The sequence below is a fragment of the Cydia pomonella genome, chromosome 8, assembly GCF_033807575.1.
Source record: "Cydia pomonella isolate Wapato2018A chromosome 8, ilCydPomo1, whole genome shotgun sequence".
Lineage (NCBI taxonomy): Eukaryota > Metazoa > Arthropoda > Insecta > Lepidoptera > Tortricidae > Cydia > Cydia pomonella.
Window position 1 is genome coordinate 14,554,764 of NC_084710.1, and position 16,606 is coordinate 14,571,369.

General features: G+C 38.6%; 1 protein-coding gene and 1 long non-coding RNA gene across 2 annotated transcripts in view; one reads left to right on the forward strand and one right to left on the reverse strand.

Moving 5' to 3' along the window:
* Positions 1 to 277: 277 nt before the first annotated feature.
* Positions 278 to 16,606, reverse strand: part of LOC133520648 (uncharacterized) — a 258,897-nt gene continuing 242,568 nt past the window's right edge. The window contains 7 exon segments of the mRNA XM_061855198.1: positions 278 to 2,360; positions 4,124 to 4,269; positions 6,181 to 6,310; positions 11,130 to 11,291; positions 11,922 to 12,162; positions 12,570 to 12,824; positions 13,539 to 13,589. Of these exon segments, the coding sequence (XP_061711182.1) occupies positions 2,338 to 2,360; positions 4,124 to 4,269; positions 6,181 to 6,310; positions 11,130 to 11,291; positions 11,922 to 12,162; positions 12,570 to 12,824; positions 13,539 to 13,589 (1,008 nt within the window). The 3' untranslated portion in view covers positions 278 to 2,337.
* LOC133520657 (uncharacterized) lies at positions 9,242 to 10,553 on the forward strand. The gene is made up of 2 exons (XR_009799786.1): positions 9,242 to 9,791; positions 10,253 to 10,553. It is a non-coding gene; the product is annotated as an uncharacterized LOC133520657 (long non-coding RNA).

Sequence of the window (16,606 nt, forward strand, 5' to 3'; positions counted from 1 at the left end):
AATAAAATGACGTAACCTCGCGCCAATATAAATATTAATTTCTATTAAAGTACTTATAGTTACGCAAATGTTTTCTTATTTCCTCGCAGTTGTCGTGAAAAGCACTATGTAATGTAATGCCTCGGCCGAAAACGCTAAAGATAGACTCGTATTATTTGAGCAGTCGTCCATCTTTGAGCGGATTTCCGGCCTCTCCTACAATGTATTAAACAATGACGACGATAGAGAGTTAGAGTAGGTGTCCTGCTAGGATTGTCGATAAAAATAAAAACAACAATTAAATAGAAGGATTATTTTATTAAAGTGATGATTTTGAACAATCAATTACTGTTACCATTATGTCGTGGTGTCAACAACAAAATAAACCATTTGTGCTTTTAAAAATAAATTAACAAGAGTAAATACAACAAATAGGTTAAAAATAAATGAAAGCATTTGGTATGTACTACATAAAACAAGCATGACATAGGGCGAGAGGGTTTCATTTTGGAGCTTAGCTAGAAACTTTACGAGTAAAGATTACAAAATATATATTATTCATATAACTTAATACAGATATAGTATGCGTTGTTAGCTAGACATGTACCACAAGTAATATCATATTCTTTACACAAGACACAAAGGAAGCTGAATTAGGCCACAATGTAAAAATATACTTACAAAATTTGATTCATGACTAGACTTAATAGACACATAACTATAAGGAAAACGATCAACCCTGCAGCGCGGGTCGTTGTAACATCCCACTGTTAGGTACATTTTATTCTTTTACACTCCTAATTAAAAATTAAGCATATAAATATTGTATTGTCAACCGTTTCCGAATATACCTCGCCCTATATACATTACTGGGTGTTTATTTGAGTATTACGAGTTATTAGTGATTAACTTTTATGCGGTAACTAATATTTGGTAAACCTTACACTTCATTTCATAGATAATCTTTGTCGCTTTTACTGTGGCCAATAATCACAAAACGTCTAAACTTTGATACTGTTAGCATGTTACCGTCATTTCAAAGTTTAACTTTTGCGGATATGTATAGTACCTATGTATACGTACAAAATTGTTAGTAACAAGTATTAGTACCGAACGCCCAGCTTCGTTCTTTTAAAATGTCACTTTTAAAAGACAAGCTCAATTCACTCCTACACGTAAATAAATAACTATGCTAAATAATTATACAAGTATATAAGTATTTTTATTAATTTCTTTACACAATTATACAACGTCGTTTTCATTTAACATACTCTTTGGGACGCACAACTTAGGATAGTTTACATTAGCTGAGGGCTGTTAGTTGACGATTTAGTCAATTAAATAGACAATGACGACAGAAGCCTTAACATCCATGGAGTTAGCACACTTTACAGTTAGAACTGAGATTCTAATCTACTCGACAAAACCCGTCGAACATCACCGTATATACCAACAGCCAAGTTACATGAAAGTGATAAATATTACCATACAAGATTACTGGACACTACGGATTCAGGCAGTACAGATAAATATACAAAAACGTTATAAAAAGTCATGGTATAGTTTGGTTTCTTTACACTATAAGATATGCCACTTCTGTAATACGGTTTTATAATTAAATAACTGTTTGTCCGCCGCCTGTTGGCGGTTTCATTCGACAAGGCTTCTTTGTGTTAATTCATTTATCAAGACCTAATCGCGTTGTCTCGCTGGAGAGTTAATCCAATACTATGCGCCATTTACATACAATTTGACAAGTGTTTTTGGCTCAACAATCGAATAGCTCGACTTTTCGACCTTATAGAGCTATCATTTACGGGCAGATACAGATTATCGTTTTCTATACAGCTTTGGTATACCCTATGTTTATATTACATCGCGTCCGGACCATCCCCTACGGGATGCCGACACGCTCGACAGGCATTTAAAGTACAAACGAGTGCGGAATCCTATAATAAGGTACAGTCCTAAGGGGAAATCACTTTATTGTCATATTGTGTTTCACTCGTTTCCTTCATAATTCGAAAGAAAAAGGCCTTTTATAATATTCACAATTCGCCTTTCGCTTTCGAAGCTATTATACCACTTTTATAGCTTACAAAGATTTATTCGCTTCCATAATTCCATGAAAACAGAAGTTCATCAATCAGCCCCATGGATCGATATTTGCCAGCTATAACTCGACTTCGAGGTTTTAAATTTCGAATATATTGGGCAGATATCTTGTCCTTGGGACTGTGGCGGGTAATGACACGTGATGTAAGTTATAATGGTGGTAATACCGCGTGCGTGTCAGCGGCGCGGGCGGCGCGCGCACAGCGTGGCGCTGCGCAGGCGCCGCAGCAGCGTCGCCCGCTATCAGATGCGCTCCACGTAGTTGCCTGCAGGGTAAAACATGTTCAAACATCTATTTCAGCGACTCTAACTCCCTAATTCCTATGAAACTTACATTCATAACTAGCAAGTCGGTGTTAAAGTTACTTGAAAAAAAAAACCATCATTTTCATTCCATCACGATATGTGAAACATACGTTAGATGCGGTAATTCTTGGAGAGCGCTGGTGGCCTAGCGGTAAGAGCGTACGACTTACAATCCGGAGGTCGCGGGTTCAAACCCCGGCTCGTACGAATGAGTTTTTCGGAACTTATGTACGAAATATCATTTGATATTTACCAGTCGCTTTTCGGTGAAGGAAAACATCGTGAGGAAACCGGACTAATCCCAACAAGGCCTAGTTTACCCTCTGGGTTGTAAGGTCAGATGGCAGTCGCTTCCGTAAAAACTAGTGTCTACGCCAAATCTTGGGATTAGTTGTCAAGCGGACCCCAGGCTCCCATGAGCCGTGGCAAAATGCCGGGACAACGCGAGGAAAAAGAGAAGAGATGCGGTAATTCTTGACAATTTAAGAGTTCTTAAGGTAAAAAAATATCCTTGTATCCTTGTATATTTTCTCGTGGGCCTACAGTATGAGGTTCTTCAAATTGGAATGTACAGATTTTTAAGGGTCGGCAACGCGCACGTAACACCCCTGTTGTTGCAGGCGTCCATAGGCTACGGTAACTGCTTACTATGATGAATGCTTGTTTGCCATCGACGTGATATAAAATAAAAAACTGGGCAAGTGCGATTCGGACTCGCGCACGAAGGGTTCCGTACCACTGTTTATAAAAACTGCGAAAAAATTATGTTTGTTGTATGGGAGGGTTAAATATTTATTTTATTCCGTTTTTAGTATTTGTTGTTATAACGGCAACAGAAATACATCATCTGTGAAAATTTCAACTGTCTGGCTATCATGGTTTATGAGATACAGTCTGATGACAGACGGACGGACAGCGAAGTCTCAGTAATAGGGTCCCGTTTGACCGTTTGGGTACGGAACCCTAAAAATACTAACGGGTTTAGTGTTAAGAGGTTAGCCGTTGAGAAAAATTGGGGCTTACTAACAAAATTCTTTATACAGGATGTTTATTTAGTCACCTGCAATAATTTACGGGCTGAATATATAGGTCATACTGAACAAGTTTTACTATGGAATCAACCCAAAAATCGTGAAAAAAAATTACTCTTCGATAGAAAATTTCAAAATCAAATAGCCAAAATGTAAGATCAAGCCAATTTTTTTTTGCGATTTCGGGGTTGGTCCTATTGTAAAAGTTGCTCAGTATGCCCTATATATTCACCCCGTAAATTATTTTAAGTGACTAAATAAACACATTTATTTGTACGGTCATGTCTAAAAATATTTTTTTTATATTTTATTTATTATTTTTATAAAAAGTAATTAAATGTTGCATATAGCGTTGTTGCAACACGGGTATTACATTTAATAAAACCAAAACTTAAAAACTCGTGACATATCAATGTCATTTCGAACATCAATCGTCCGAGATACTACTAAACACTAATCAATATGTAAACAGGCCCTAAGGCAAGTGCATACGCTCGGAAGGGCCTTATAAGATAAAAATTAATTATTGATTATCTCCGAAATGGAGTTAATTAAAATACCGGTGTCTTTGAGAAAGTTACTTAATTTAAGCTCAGGAATGCACCCTTGAAATTAATGGAAATCAAAAAAACACGGTGTATAATGAGTCCATTCGTAACAGTGCAATAGAAAGCAGTGGCCGGGGTACATACCCGGGAAGGTGCCGAAGCGGCCGGTGCGCTGCGAGGAGCCCACGTACCAGCCGTCGTCGCACTGCTCCAGCACGTACACCGTGTCGCCCTCGTTCAGCTCCAGCTCGTCCGGGTTCTGCGGCCGGTACTTGTACATCGCGCGGTACCTGGACATTACGAATAAGGTCACCCAGGGCAATTGCAACCATGGGACCGATGCAACTATTTACTCTAAAAATACGAGAAGTAATGAGCTAGCCTCTTGTATTCATGACATACTTTCACCAGTCATTTTAATTCTCATTCACTCACTTCTTAGAGTGCATTTGCCCCATCGTTGCAATTACCCCACAGTTGCAATTGCCCTGGCTGACCTTAGTTGCATCAGTTTGGATCTCAAATAATCAATCAGTTTATTTGCAATAGTTAGTAACATACGTAACACTTAATGCATGTTAGTTTTAAGAATGATTTGAAAAGATGTGTCCCGCCGAGTTTCTTCCCGGTCGCATATTGGGATACCCTCCTACAATTTAGGAGGAATTTAAATCTTCTCGGGTCAGAGGTGTAGCGTTAGAGCCGGCATAGCTTTATTCGACGTTCATAAGCGCATTGTAATATGCCTACTTGGAAAATAAACTATCTTTATCTTGACATACGTACGCTAATATTGTTAGAAACCACCCTAACTGTACTTTTATGCTCTATTAGACGATAGTGAAACTTAATTGAACTCACGAGTTTTTTAGTTTACCACGGAATTATTGTGACGCGCTAAAGAGAGAATCTGATCCCGCCCCGTCTTCTTGATCGAATCAGGTAATTATTAAATTGATCATCTTTAATACTCCCAAGTTCTAATCAAGTGAAACCAGAATCAATAGGGAGTATTACTGCAATGTTCTGCCCCCAGAGTGCAGCATCGTAAACCATAGAGTAACTTATACATACTGTGCCTTAAACTGGTTTTTGGCAAGTTTTCACAAAGAATAAAATATGACATTGATGCATCAATGCGGTTTGTTTATATAGGGCCTACCGGGAAACACTAAGATCGAAATTTAATTATCTGCCTCTTTATCGCTTGAATATCCAAGAGTGATAAAGAGGTTAGATAGTGAAATTTCGATTTTCTTGTTCCTCAGATTGTGATGGATTGTGGTAGTGGCGCCCCCTACGCAGAGTTTCGCGTAATATTCCCTGTTGCAGGTTAGTTTCTTATAATTCTAAATTGATTTTGTTTTAAATCGAACGTCTGCAACTAATTAAGTATGGTCAGAGAGAATTAAGAAGACCAAGACTGCTCACTCCATACAACGGTTTTGTTACCAAAAATACAATTTTTTTTGTAGTCTACATTTAGCGACAAGTAGCGGAAGTCTCAGTACTGCTACTCGACCATAGATGTCGCGGCAAACAAAAAGTCTAATGCTCAACGATTACGCTAATATTGTAACTAGAGTAACCGGAACTCAATGTTTAACTCCTACGCTTACTCTGGTTATAATATTAGCTGAAAATTTTGTAGCGCATCGTTACTGGCGAATTTTCAATACTCATACTCATTTATTTATAATATTTTTACATATTACACGTCACAATTTGATTAACATAAGATATGCAATAGTCTGTAGTTATAGTTTATAGTTAGAGATTAGATTACTTAATTATTACAGGTTCGGGTAGAGGTATCATCAGTTTCAATAGTGAGCATTATATAAAATATGACTTGAAACTCCGGTAGTCGTTTAAGAAGTGTAATGCTCTTAGAGTAGATGTCCCTAAGCGCCCCCCTAAGGCGCATGTGAAGGATTTTTTTATTATAAGCCCAATTTAATGACCCAGTCGGGCAAATGACTCCCATCGCTTTTTCTACTCAACCCTGTCATTTGTACATTCCCGCCAATCCGAATAAAATGCGTCCAAGTTGTCCCACATATGAAGGATATGATGGAAATATTCGCAGGATAAGTCTCGGTAGCTCAGTTGGTAGAGCGGCGGGCTGGTGTCCTGGAGTCGCGAGTTTTTCCACTTTTCCTTTATTTTTAAGCATTGTTATAATTAGACAGTAAACATACGGCACGGCCTCGGCGTTGGTGTCGACGTAGAGCGGCTCGGTGTTGTTGAGGTCGACGCCGGCGCCGCCGGGCGGCCCGTAGCCGCGCTCCGACGGCGTCATGGCCGCTTGCGCTGCTTTAGTTGTGTACCCTGAAATATACATCATGTTTTACATAATAATTTGATGAAAGGGATACATGTATAGATAGTATAATCGCCGTCAGTACGTCGGAGTGGTGTTCAAAATATCTGAAACACATGCTCTAACGCTTTGGCAATAGAAAAAGGTTTTTGACCACTGTAACGTTATCCAATCAAATTTTTATACAAGGGAAATAAGATACTGTCAAAAGTCAATAAATTATATGTACTTTATTTCTAATACGTTTGAAAAATAATAATTTTTAAATGTAGCTTCTTTAATAGTTAAATATTTTGCATGAAATTTAAAAATAATGTATTTATTTGTCACAATTTAACATTTTTATAAGTAAACATTATTGTTCCTTAATATTCTTACGAGTAAGTCAGGTAATAAACTAGCACGACAAAATTTATAAAAATGACATTCATTTTTATACAAAAGGGTAGCATGTTTTACTTAGCTGTGGCAACATTCATTCAATTGTCACTAGATAGGCACTCTAAACAAAAAAGGGATACAGGTCCTCGAGGAATCTCTGTCGGTTTCTTGAAGGCCAGAGCGAAGTCTACTTTAATATGCCAAGTCTGTGATCTAGACTTTTGATTGAACTTTTGTAAAGTTGCAATAGGCTACTTTAATAATTTTTCCTACTCCTCTACTGTTATGTCATTTATGCATTCATTAACACGAATATAAGAACATACATAAAAGGTTTCAAGAAAAGTCTTTATTGTCTATTCCTCATAACAGCACTAGTGCTTTTAATCGTTATAACGTTACTGCGATTAATGGCTACCAACCTAACAAAATCAAAACGAATACAGTTTTAAACTAAGTGCATTGCTGCCAACTTACAAAATATTCATTTGGTTGCATAGTAAAAACAATTACTTCATAAGTCAGAAACACGCATGTGACACCCGTAATATAGCAACACCCATAGACTGTAACGATGCACGTTACTATAGGTATTAAATTAATCGTAATCTCAATCTCATCTAATACTTTAAATAATAAATATTATAGGTCTTAAACCAATATGTTAATTTGTTTTAAATAATGCAACATAATGCGCGCTCCTGTTCTCTCTTGTCCCGACTACGACAAAGGTTTCCAGGTCCATACAGACGCTAGCAATTACGGCGTGGGCGCGATGCTGACTCAAATTATTGACGGTAAGGAGCACCCTATTGCTTACATGAGCAAGTCGTTGTCGGCAGCAGAGAAGAATTATAGTATTACTGAACGTGAAACTTTGGCTGTGGTAATCGCACTAGAACACTGGAGGTATTATTTGGAGAACGGGAAGCCATTCACTGTTTACACAGATCACAGTGCCTTGAAATGGTTCCTGTCCCTGAAGAATCCGACAGGTAGGTTAGCTCGCTGGGGTGTAAGATTGTCCTCGTTTAACCTTGAATTTAAGCATCGTAGAGGTGTGGACAATGTTATTCCTGATGCCCTATCCAGAGCTCTTCCAGTAGCCGCAATAAACACTTCTGGTTCGAACCTCGTAACAAAGGATCCGTGGTATAAGAACATTTATAACTCTTGTCGAACTAAGCCACAATCGTACTCGAATTTCATTATCAAGGAGGATAGGCTATTCAGACGTGCTAAGTCTAACCATCCACTTGCTTCCGAGTTCGCATGGAAAGAAGTTGTACCTCTCGAGTTGCGGGACCAAATCATAGCAGAAAATCATGCTGAACCATCGGCTGGACATCTTGGTGTTTTCAAAACATACCACCGTCTTGCGTTACGTTATTTTTGGCCTGGTATGTATCGGGACGTCGTGGAATTTGTAAAGGCTTGTGATAAGTGTTTATCGTATAAAGCTCAAAATCATCGGACCTTGGGTGAAATGGGCCGACCTAAGCAATGTGTCAGGCCATTCCAAATGATTTCCATTGATCTTATGGGTCCCTTGCCAGTTACTAGAAAGCAAAATAGTTATATTTTCGTTATCACATGCTGTTTCACGAAATTTTGCTTAATTTTTCCACTTCGGAGTGCTACTGCTAGTGCAGTTACGAAGATTTTGGAGGAGTCTGTCTTTCTTGTGCATGGAGTCCCTCAGACCATATTTCTGGACAACGGCAGTCAGTTTATCAGTAAGATAACAGAGTCTCTGTTCCAGCGTTTTAAAATTCCAAATGTCTTCTATACGCCAAAGTACACGCCACAGGTCAATCTTGTTGAACGCCATAATAGGACAATAATTACGTGTCTCTCAACTTTCGTTAATAACGATCATCGCAGTTGGGATACATTTATTCCTAGAGTGCAGTTTGCTCTAAACAATTCAAGGTGTGAGGTGACGAGTTACTCTCCTTCCTTTTTGGTGTTTGGCAGGGAACTCGTGACTTGTGGTTCACATTACTTAGATAATGATTTAGGCGATGAGATTTTGTTCTTACCGCGCGACATCTATGCCGAAAACCTAGGGTGCCTTAAGGACGTTTTCGACGACGTGCAAGCTAAACTCTGGCACGCTCACGCCAAGAATACTTCCCACTACAACCTTCGTCGTAAGCCAGCTGAATTCAACATCGGTGATGTCGTAATGAAACGAGCTTATGTACTAAGTGATAAGGATAGGTATTTCAGTAGGAAGCTCGCACCTAAATTCATTAAGTGTCGTGTCATGGATAAAAAATCTCCTTTGGTTTATGTACTAGCTGATTTGTCGGGCAAAAATCTGGGGACTTGGCACATCAAAGACATTAAGCTAGTAAATAATAGTGATTAATCCTAATTAAGAACTACGATAGTTTATTAAAATTTAGTTACTATTTACGTTACCCTTAGAGTCAATTTTCTTCATCTGTTGTACTTAGTATTTGTATGGGTCTCTTGTCTGATATGGTAGACAGTGCTCCTTACCAATGGCAGAATGCGTAAATATGTTTTAAGATTATTTTCGCTTGTTTGGAAGTGTGAAGATTGAAAGTTTTTTTTGTGAAAGGTAAATACGAATACGTACTCAAAAGTGCGGATTTTATTGTTGGAAAAGAATAAAATCCTTCGGTGGCACGCGGGGTAATGTAACGATGCACGTTACTATAGGTATTAAATTAATCGTAATCTCAATCTCATCTAATACTTTAAATAATAAATATTATAGGTCTTAAACCAATATGTTAATTTGTTTTAAATAATGCAACATAATGCGCGCGAGTGTACTCTCGGCCGAACTACTTGCGTCAGCAGTTTTACTCTCGCGAACATTCTTATAGCGCTGGCCATATATCTCCGCTCCTCACTCTGCGCGCAATCGTCTTAAAGGACGGACGTTGCCGGTCGCGTTCACGAGCCTTGTGCCGTGTCGTCTCACGCGCCGGTTCGATTTCAAGTAATATAGTTTAATCGGCAGTGTTCGCCGTGGACAATTTAATTCTTTTTTCTAAATACTTAATTCGCAGTAATGAGCTACCTAACGAACTAGTCAAATAACGTATTTTCCGTTGTGCACCCCGGTTAAGGGTAAGTGTTGAACGTTACCTAGTTTTAAGAAAGTGCTAGTGTTCTAATTGTCCTATAATGTTATTTTTCTAATTGTTTATTGCCTAATTTAAGCATTAAATATCATTTCTACTATGTACTGCTCGTAGCCGTTGCGGCGTACCATAAAAAGTACCGTTACAAAATGGCGCCTCATACATTCGGCCAAGAGAGTTAATTAACTCTAGAGAATTAATAGCCTACATCTCAAGCTTAGCTCGAATGCACTCTTACCATATTAGTAAATTCCTCTTATTGTAATATTAATTTCCAAGGCTTGCACTATGCTTTTGGTACTTGCCACGCTGTAACTCCGTTCTGGTTATGAACACCCACCATCTACTTGCCGCTACTCCCTTGCTTACGGCTTTGCGACATCACTGGGTTTCATACCGAGCGGCCATTTAATACACGGACCTAAAGCTGGACGACGTAAATTCCAGGGTGCATTTGTACGGCGTAAGCCTACGGCGGCGGCAGGAAGGACCTGCTGATCCGGCCGCAGAGTGGGAAGCCAGCCAGAGTCTACCTCGATTCACCCACCAGCTGACCTCGGCGCTTCCCGAGACGTCCCGACGACCGACCCGGGCCCTGCTCATTCACCTTGCCACGTCAGGGGAGTACCCTACTACGTCAGTGAAAGCAGACAGGCTTATTAATAACCTAACGGACCTTACCACGACCCCCGCTCAGTTTTTTTTCCCATTATTTTTTTTTTGTTAAAATATAATTAGTAATTTGTAAGCGTTGGTGTTTATTTTGAAATTACCCACACCCAATAACCGCTTCAAGACTACGAAGACCGCTTAGCGTTGCTTGTTAGTCTCCGTAGGCTACGGTGGCCAAAATCGAGAAAAAAACTGTACAAAAATTTAATTTAGCAAGTACCAGGGCCTCATGAGTTACGAGAAGGTGTCCCTGACCGGCCGGCCGCGGCCCGGGGCGGGCCGGGCGCGTAACAAGGTATGCTCGCGCGTCTTGGCTATATACTTTTGCTTTGTTTACCTAAATTAGGATTTATTTTTGTTGACTCGTAGGAAAAGTATTGTATGCAACGTTGTATAAGTAGGTCAAAAAATGCTCGTGGCGTATTCCTTTACAATGTTCGCCTACGCCTTCGGCTCCGGCTCACATTGTAACTCACGCCACTCGCCTTTTTTGACCCTTCTTATACAACTGTTGCATAAAATACTATAAAACTCTTCATAAAACTCTGACGTTAGTACAGAGACGTGACTTGTGATTTCACAATGTATTATGTTTATAATCCACCGTTTCAAACGAGTTTTTGGTCATTTTAAAATAGATTGTGAATCGCACCTGGCAGCGGTTGCGTAGAGGGCGGCGCGTTGGCGAGGTTGGGGTTGTTGGGCGACGGCATGTAGCTGTGCGCGCCCATGCTGCGCTTGGCCGAGCCGTTCAGCAGCCCGTGCGCCGCGGGGGACGCCACGGGCTTGTCCGACGGCGGGATTGATTGGATTTCTGAAATTATTAACGGATTTTCGGAGATCAAAATTACGTTAAGAGAAATAATTTTAACTGGTGATGTCTGGTTTGTGACCGAGGGCACGGGCCGAGCCGCAGCTTTAACTAGGCTGCAGCTATTATGAAATATGCCCACTTTGTTCTCATTTCACATTTGGCCTTGCTAGAGCAAAAAGTAAGAGTACTTATAAACAGGCCGTTTTAATGGTTTTGCGATATGTTTCCATAGCTATCGAGACGACCGACATGTCTTTTCAATAACTCCGCTCTATTTCTTCACCGTTGAAGTTTCATGATGGTAGCACTAGGATAGCGTTAGGTCTAGAAACTTACCAGGTTTATTTAATGTCATTAACGGGTCTAACGCGCTTACGTTTCATTATGTTACCTTCTCTTCGACGTTTCAGCCAGGTTGCACTAACTATGGTCACGGAAGACACAACCACCAGGTTTATTCTGACTAGACTCTTTCAGTATGGTGACATTAGTCACGTAGCTATCAGGGAAGCTGCCGGTCTTGTTATCGTTGCACTCCCACCAGTCGTGGTCGAAGCATCGCGTCAGCACGACCACTCCGCCTTTCTTCAAAGAATGTTCGAAAATTAAGAATAGCATCGATTATCTTACCAGGTTTATTCTGACTAGGCTCCTGCAATATGGTCACGTAGCTATCAGGGAAGATGCCGGTCTTGTTGCCGTTGCGACCCTCCCACCAGTTGTGGTCGATGCGTCGCGTCAGCACGACCACTTCGCCTTTCTTTAAGGGAAGTTCGAGGTTGGTCTGGGCGTTGAAATCGAACTTGGCACGGGCCTTGCCCTCTTGGGCGACGGGCTTCTTTGGTGATTGTGCCACGTCGCCTTTTAGTATCTGGAAATATTTATTAAAGATTTTAAACAAAAGGAAATTGAAAACTGATCATGTATTACTAGCAAGGCTTTAAAATGGTACCTATAATAATTAAAAATCCGACCATACTGGTCAAATTTTGCCTAAACAAGAAAATTGACATCGGAATTGTAACGAAATAATTACAGCCTAATAAATTGCAAGTATTTTTCCTCAGTTATACTATTGAAAAAAAACAAAGCCTACTTCATTTACCACCACAAGGGTGCCACATAAAGATAAATGTATCTAAAAAAGATAATTTCATTAATGTTCGTTGCATTGTTCGTTTAATTGACATATTAGGAACCTACATATATTAAGTTTTTTTAGGGGTCAATATAAACCAACACCCCAGTTAATTAAACATACGTGTTCATAACACTCACCTCAACATAATTATAGGGGAACAGTCCTATCCTCCCGTGCAGCTCGCCCTCGTACCAATTAGCATCTATCTGCCTCCTCACGTGTATGAGGTCCCCTTTCCTAAAGCTCAGCTCCCGCTGCGTCTGCCCGTTGAAGGCGTACAGAGCGCGGGCGACGATTCTCTCCGCTTCATCGTACCGATTGAGGGGGACAACGCTTTTCTGTGATGGTGTGAAGTTGTCTTGATGACGCCTGTTTTGCATATCTTGCAGTTCCTGTAAGGTAGAAATTAGCGATGATTTTTATATGGCTGTGAGATAAAAAATAATACCAATGAAGGCGAGAAATAGAAACCTGGCAAAACTTGATGAACATAAGTTTTTGTATACTAATTAATTGATTATATTCTCACATTATAAAATCCAGATTTTTTCAAGCCGGTGTCTAGTTTTGGCAGGCTTACAGGCTTATCGAGGATATCGCTGATTTAGGTAATACACCAGTAAACGTCGATGCCAGTTTTAATAAAACATATTTAGTTGTACAGTAAGCTGCAGAGTTAAGTGACCGCCCACACAGTGTACACAGCAATGAGTATCGTGACCGTAGTCCGAAAAGGGGCGTTATGAAGAGCACTAGAGCGTCACTTACACAATAAAAATATTTTAAACAGGTACTTAAGTTGAAAATCGCTTCACACGGTTTATGAAATCAGTAAGTTATATTATGTACATACAAATAAGAAAAATACGAATAGCTATTGTTTTAAATTGGCATAACACCATGCGAAGAGAAGACCGATTTTATATTACGAGAAATCAATTTACAAAACACGATGACGAAAAATTGTGGAAATAGGTTTTAAAAGCGTTTTGGCATTATAATGATGAAAATTATGGTATCGGTGAAAATAGCGATCTGTTAAAGAGCACGATATTTGTTTGTAAAAGTTAAAAGAATTCATCAGCCACACATCTCTCAAACGTCACCTTTATGGAGGCATCAAACATTTCAATGTCGTGGGGTTGTATATCATTCTCCTGTAATCAACATACATGTACAAATAAGAAGGGAAACTATACAAAAAATCCGCACACTAACCATAATCAGTACCGTAAAATTGCAGCTTAATTTACATGATAATATAATTATATCAACAAGTCGATATCACGCACTGAGTTGCACCCGAAGTTATTCACATCACATTGTTTACACGTAACTGGTACAAAAACCGGCGCACGCAATGATCGCTTCTGTCGCACGCTGCGTGTACACTGATGGGGAAACTACTCGTTTTATTTAGCTCTCACTGGACTTTACTATAGCTGTAACTATTGACCTTTATTTTGTAAGGCCGACAAGCGAAATTCAAATGGCTGGCGCAAAAACAGCGGCTTTAGAATCTTTGGAATATTGTACGGTCAGTTGGTCAACGAATTTTTGTTACTCAAGGTCGCAGCAATACCGGATTTGCGGCATCTCGTTTGTAACGTATTCGTGTTAAGTAAGGTGACGTTATTTGTTTTGTCAAACATTATACATGAATATTTTTACATCCGAAGTACCTAACATTAATATAGGATGAAATAAAACTGTGTACGAAAAATGATAAAAAATAATTTGAAAACTTTTTGTAATCAGAATATAAAACTTTTAACAGTTTTAGAATAGAATAGAATAGAATGAACGTTTACTCGTAGCAAAATAAAAGAAGAAGACAACACGTAACATAATATTTGGCTTATGCCACGAAATGGTCTCGACTCAGCATGGTGCTAGCCTGGCTAGGCTAGCGCTGGTCTTCAGTTGGAGCCATGAGCGTGTACAGAATTTCACTTTCATTTCATGGTTTTAGCATGTTTACAAACTAATTATACGATTTCATGATTCCTGTGAAAAAATATCTTCAGACTCTTTTTAATGAGCACAATGCAAAAGAGATGGAAGAGTGCACATAATGACCAACACTGTTACGGTACGCATAACTACGGGAATGGAATTACATCTCTATTCACAAATCTTCATGGCTTTCTCGCCGTCACGCTCTCCGCCCCTAATTGTATTAAAACAAAAGCAAATTCAGTTACTAGAATTTAAATCTACGTTAACACAAGATTAATTACCTCATTTGAGAAAATACGAGTACTCAACGTAGAAATGTAGCAAGAAGTTTAAATCTGTTTAAGATTGCTTTCAGATATGGTAATAAGCTATAAAGACGCAACTAGAAGAGCAATAACGGATTACTGCTACGAAACCCTAAAATTTTGTCGTATTTTTGGTAGTTACATAATCATTTAAATTGCCTTTTGAAAGCTCAGTAAAATTACGTTTAATTCTGGTAGTAATTTTATTAGGTATCAACGGAATATTACTGATAATTCACTTATAAAATTGTATAAAATAAACTATTTCCAATTTCTCCATACAGCACAGACCGCAATCAATTGGCATATAATTTCTCCACTGGCAATAATCGCAGTGAAACTCAGTGAAAACTTATCTGCAGTACTATGCAACATCCGGTGCCACATCCGCCGGTTTAACGAGGGAAAACAAGAGTAGATGACAGGTATGCTTACTAGTAATGGACAATCATTGAATACGTGTTTACGGTGTAGTGTTGAAGTTAGGTCCGTAGAACGTTTCTATAAATATAACCCTTAATAGGGTAAGGGGCAAATATTTACATATTGACACCATGATTTACATATTGTATAAATATGGTGAAGTTAAATTTTGAGAATTTTTTCTGCCTTAAGGGGGTAATGCCTGCAAAACACGCTATTATGAAAATCGGTTAGAAGATATTTACGAGTACTAAATAATGGTTATAATTTTTATAAAATAAATACATAATTATAGATACTTAATGACATTGAGTGATGGCACTTTACTTAGCATAATACACGCTATCTCTCATATAAAACTTCACTCTAATTTGTATTCTACAGTCAGACGTATACTTTACATAAATAACACGTTATAAATTCACTGATTTCGAAAGAATTTCCACTAAAGTGACAATAACTCTAGTAATCACTAACAGCAAAACACTTAACTTACCATTAGATCTTATTTCGATGTAATAATGTTTATTAATCGCCAGCCAAATGTATCAACAATGATACAATCAGCGATAACATGACTCGAACGTACGCGCCGGTAGCAAATATAAGAGGCTCGTCGCACGTTCGTATGTAAACACTCAATACTATGAACACGTTTCCACGCTTCGAACGAAAAGCCGTAACCCAGTTTTATAGTTCCATAATATGAATGTCGTTTTCCAAGACATGTTCGCGGTGGAAACACGAATAGAGTCGACACGAGAGAAACCGCAACGAGATAATGTATCTTGTCGTGCATGCGTAGAAAACTTAGTTAATCTACATACCTATACATTATCTCGAATGGCGATTGTTTTGTGATAGCGGGTTCTAGAGTAAAACAACGGAATCCACTAAGTTACATCATTAAAAAATAAAGTTACTTAGAAAATCGTTTATTTATTATAAGGTAGCTATTTTGCTTCGTTAGTCGTATTTTCTAATAGCAGTTAGCACGAGTTTTGTTCATTATTTAATAAATATTAGAAAATAATAACGAGCTGGTATTCGGTATGCCGTAATTCTAAAAATAATGCCAGCATAACCAATAATATGCTATACTATAAGCCTTATTACATATGTACACACGTTTGTACTGTTTCTTTATTCAACTAAATAAATCATAAAACAAATATTTTCTATTTAAACATCTAAGTACACAGGTACTTTGTGTTTGTTTCACATTTATATATACTTAAGCACAAAACACTTCAAAGTTTATTTTTTATAACAAGAAAATATTTCCATACTCTAAAAAAGTATAACAATATTACCTGACACCATGAAATCCTTTAATATTGGGCGATCGGGGCTATCGATCAAACTGCAATGGCGTGTGGGCTTAACGAGATTTAACATATCGCCGCGCGAATGTCTGACGCGTTAATGGCATTCTAATACCGCGGTGTTATACAGAGGTATTCAAATTTTACAATTTGTTAATGTTT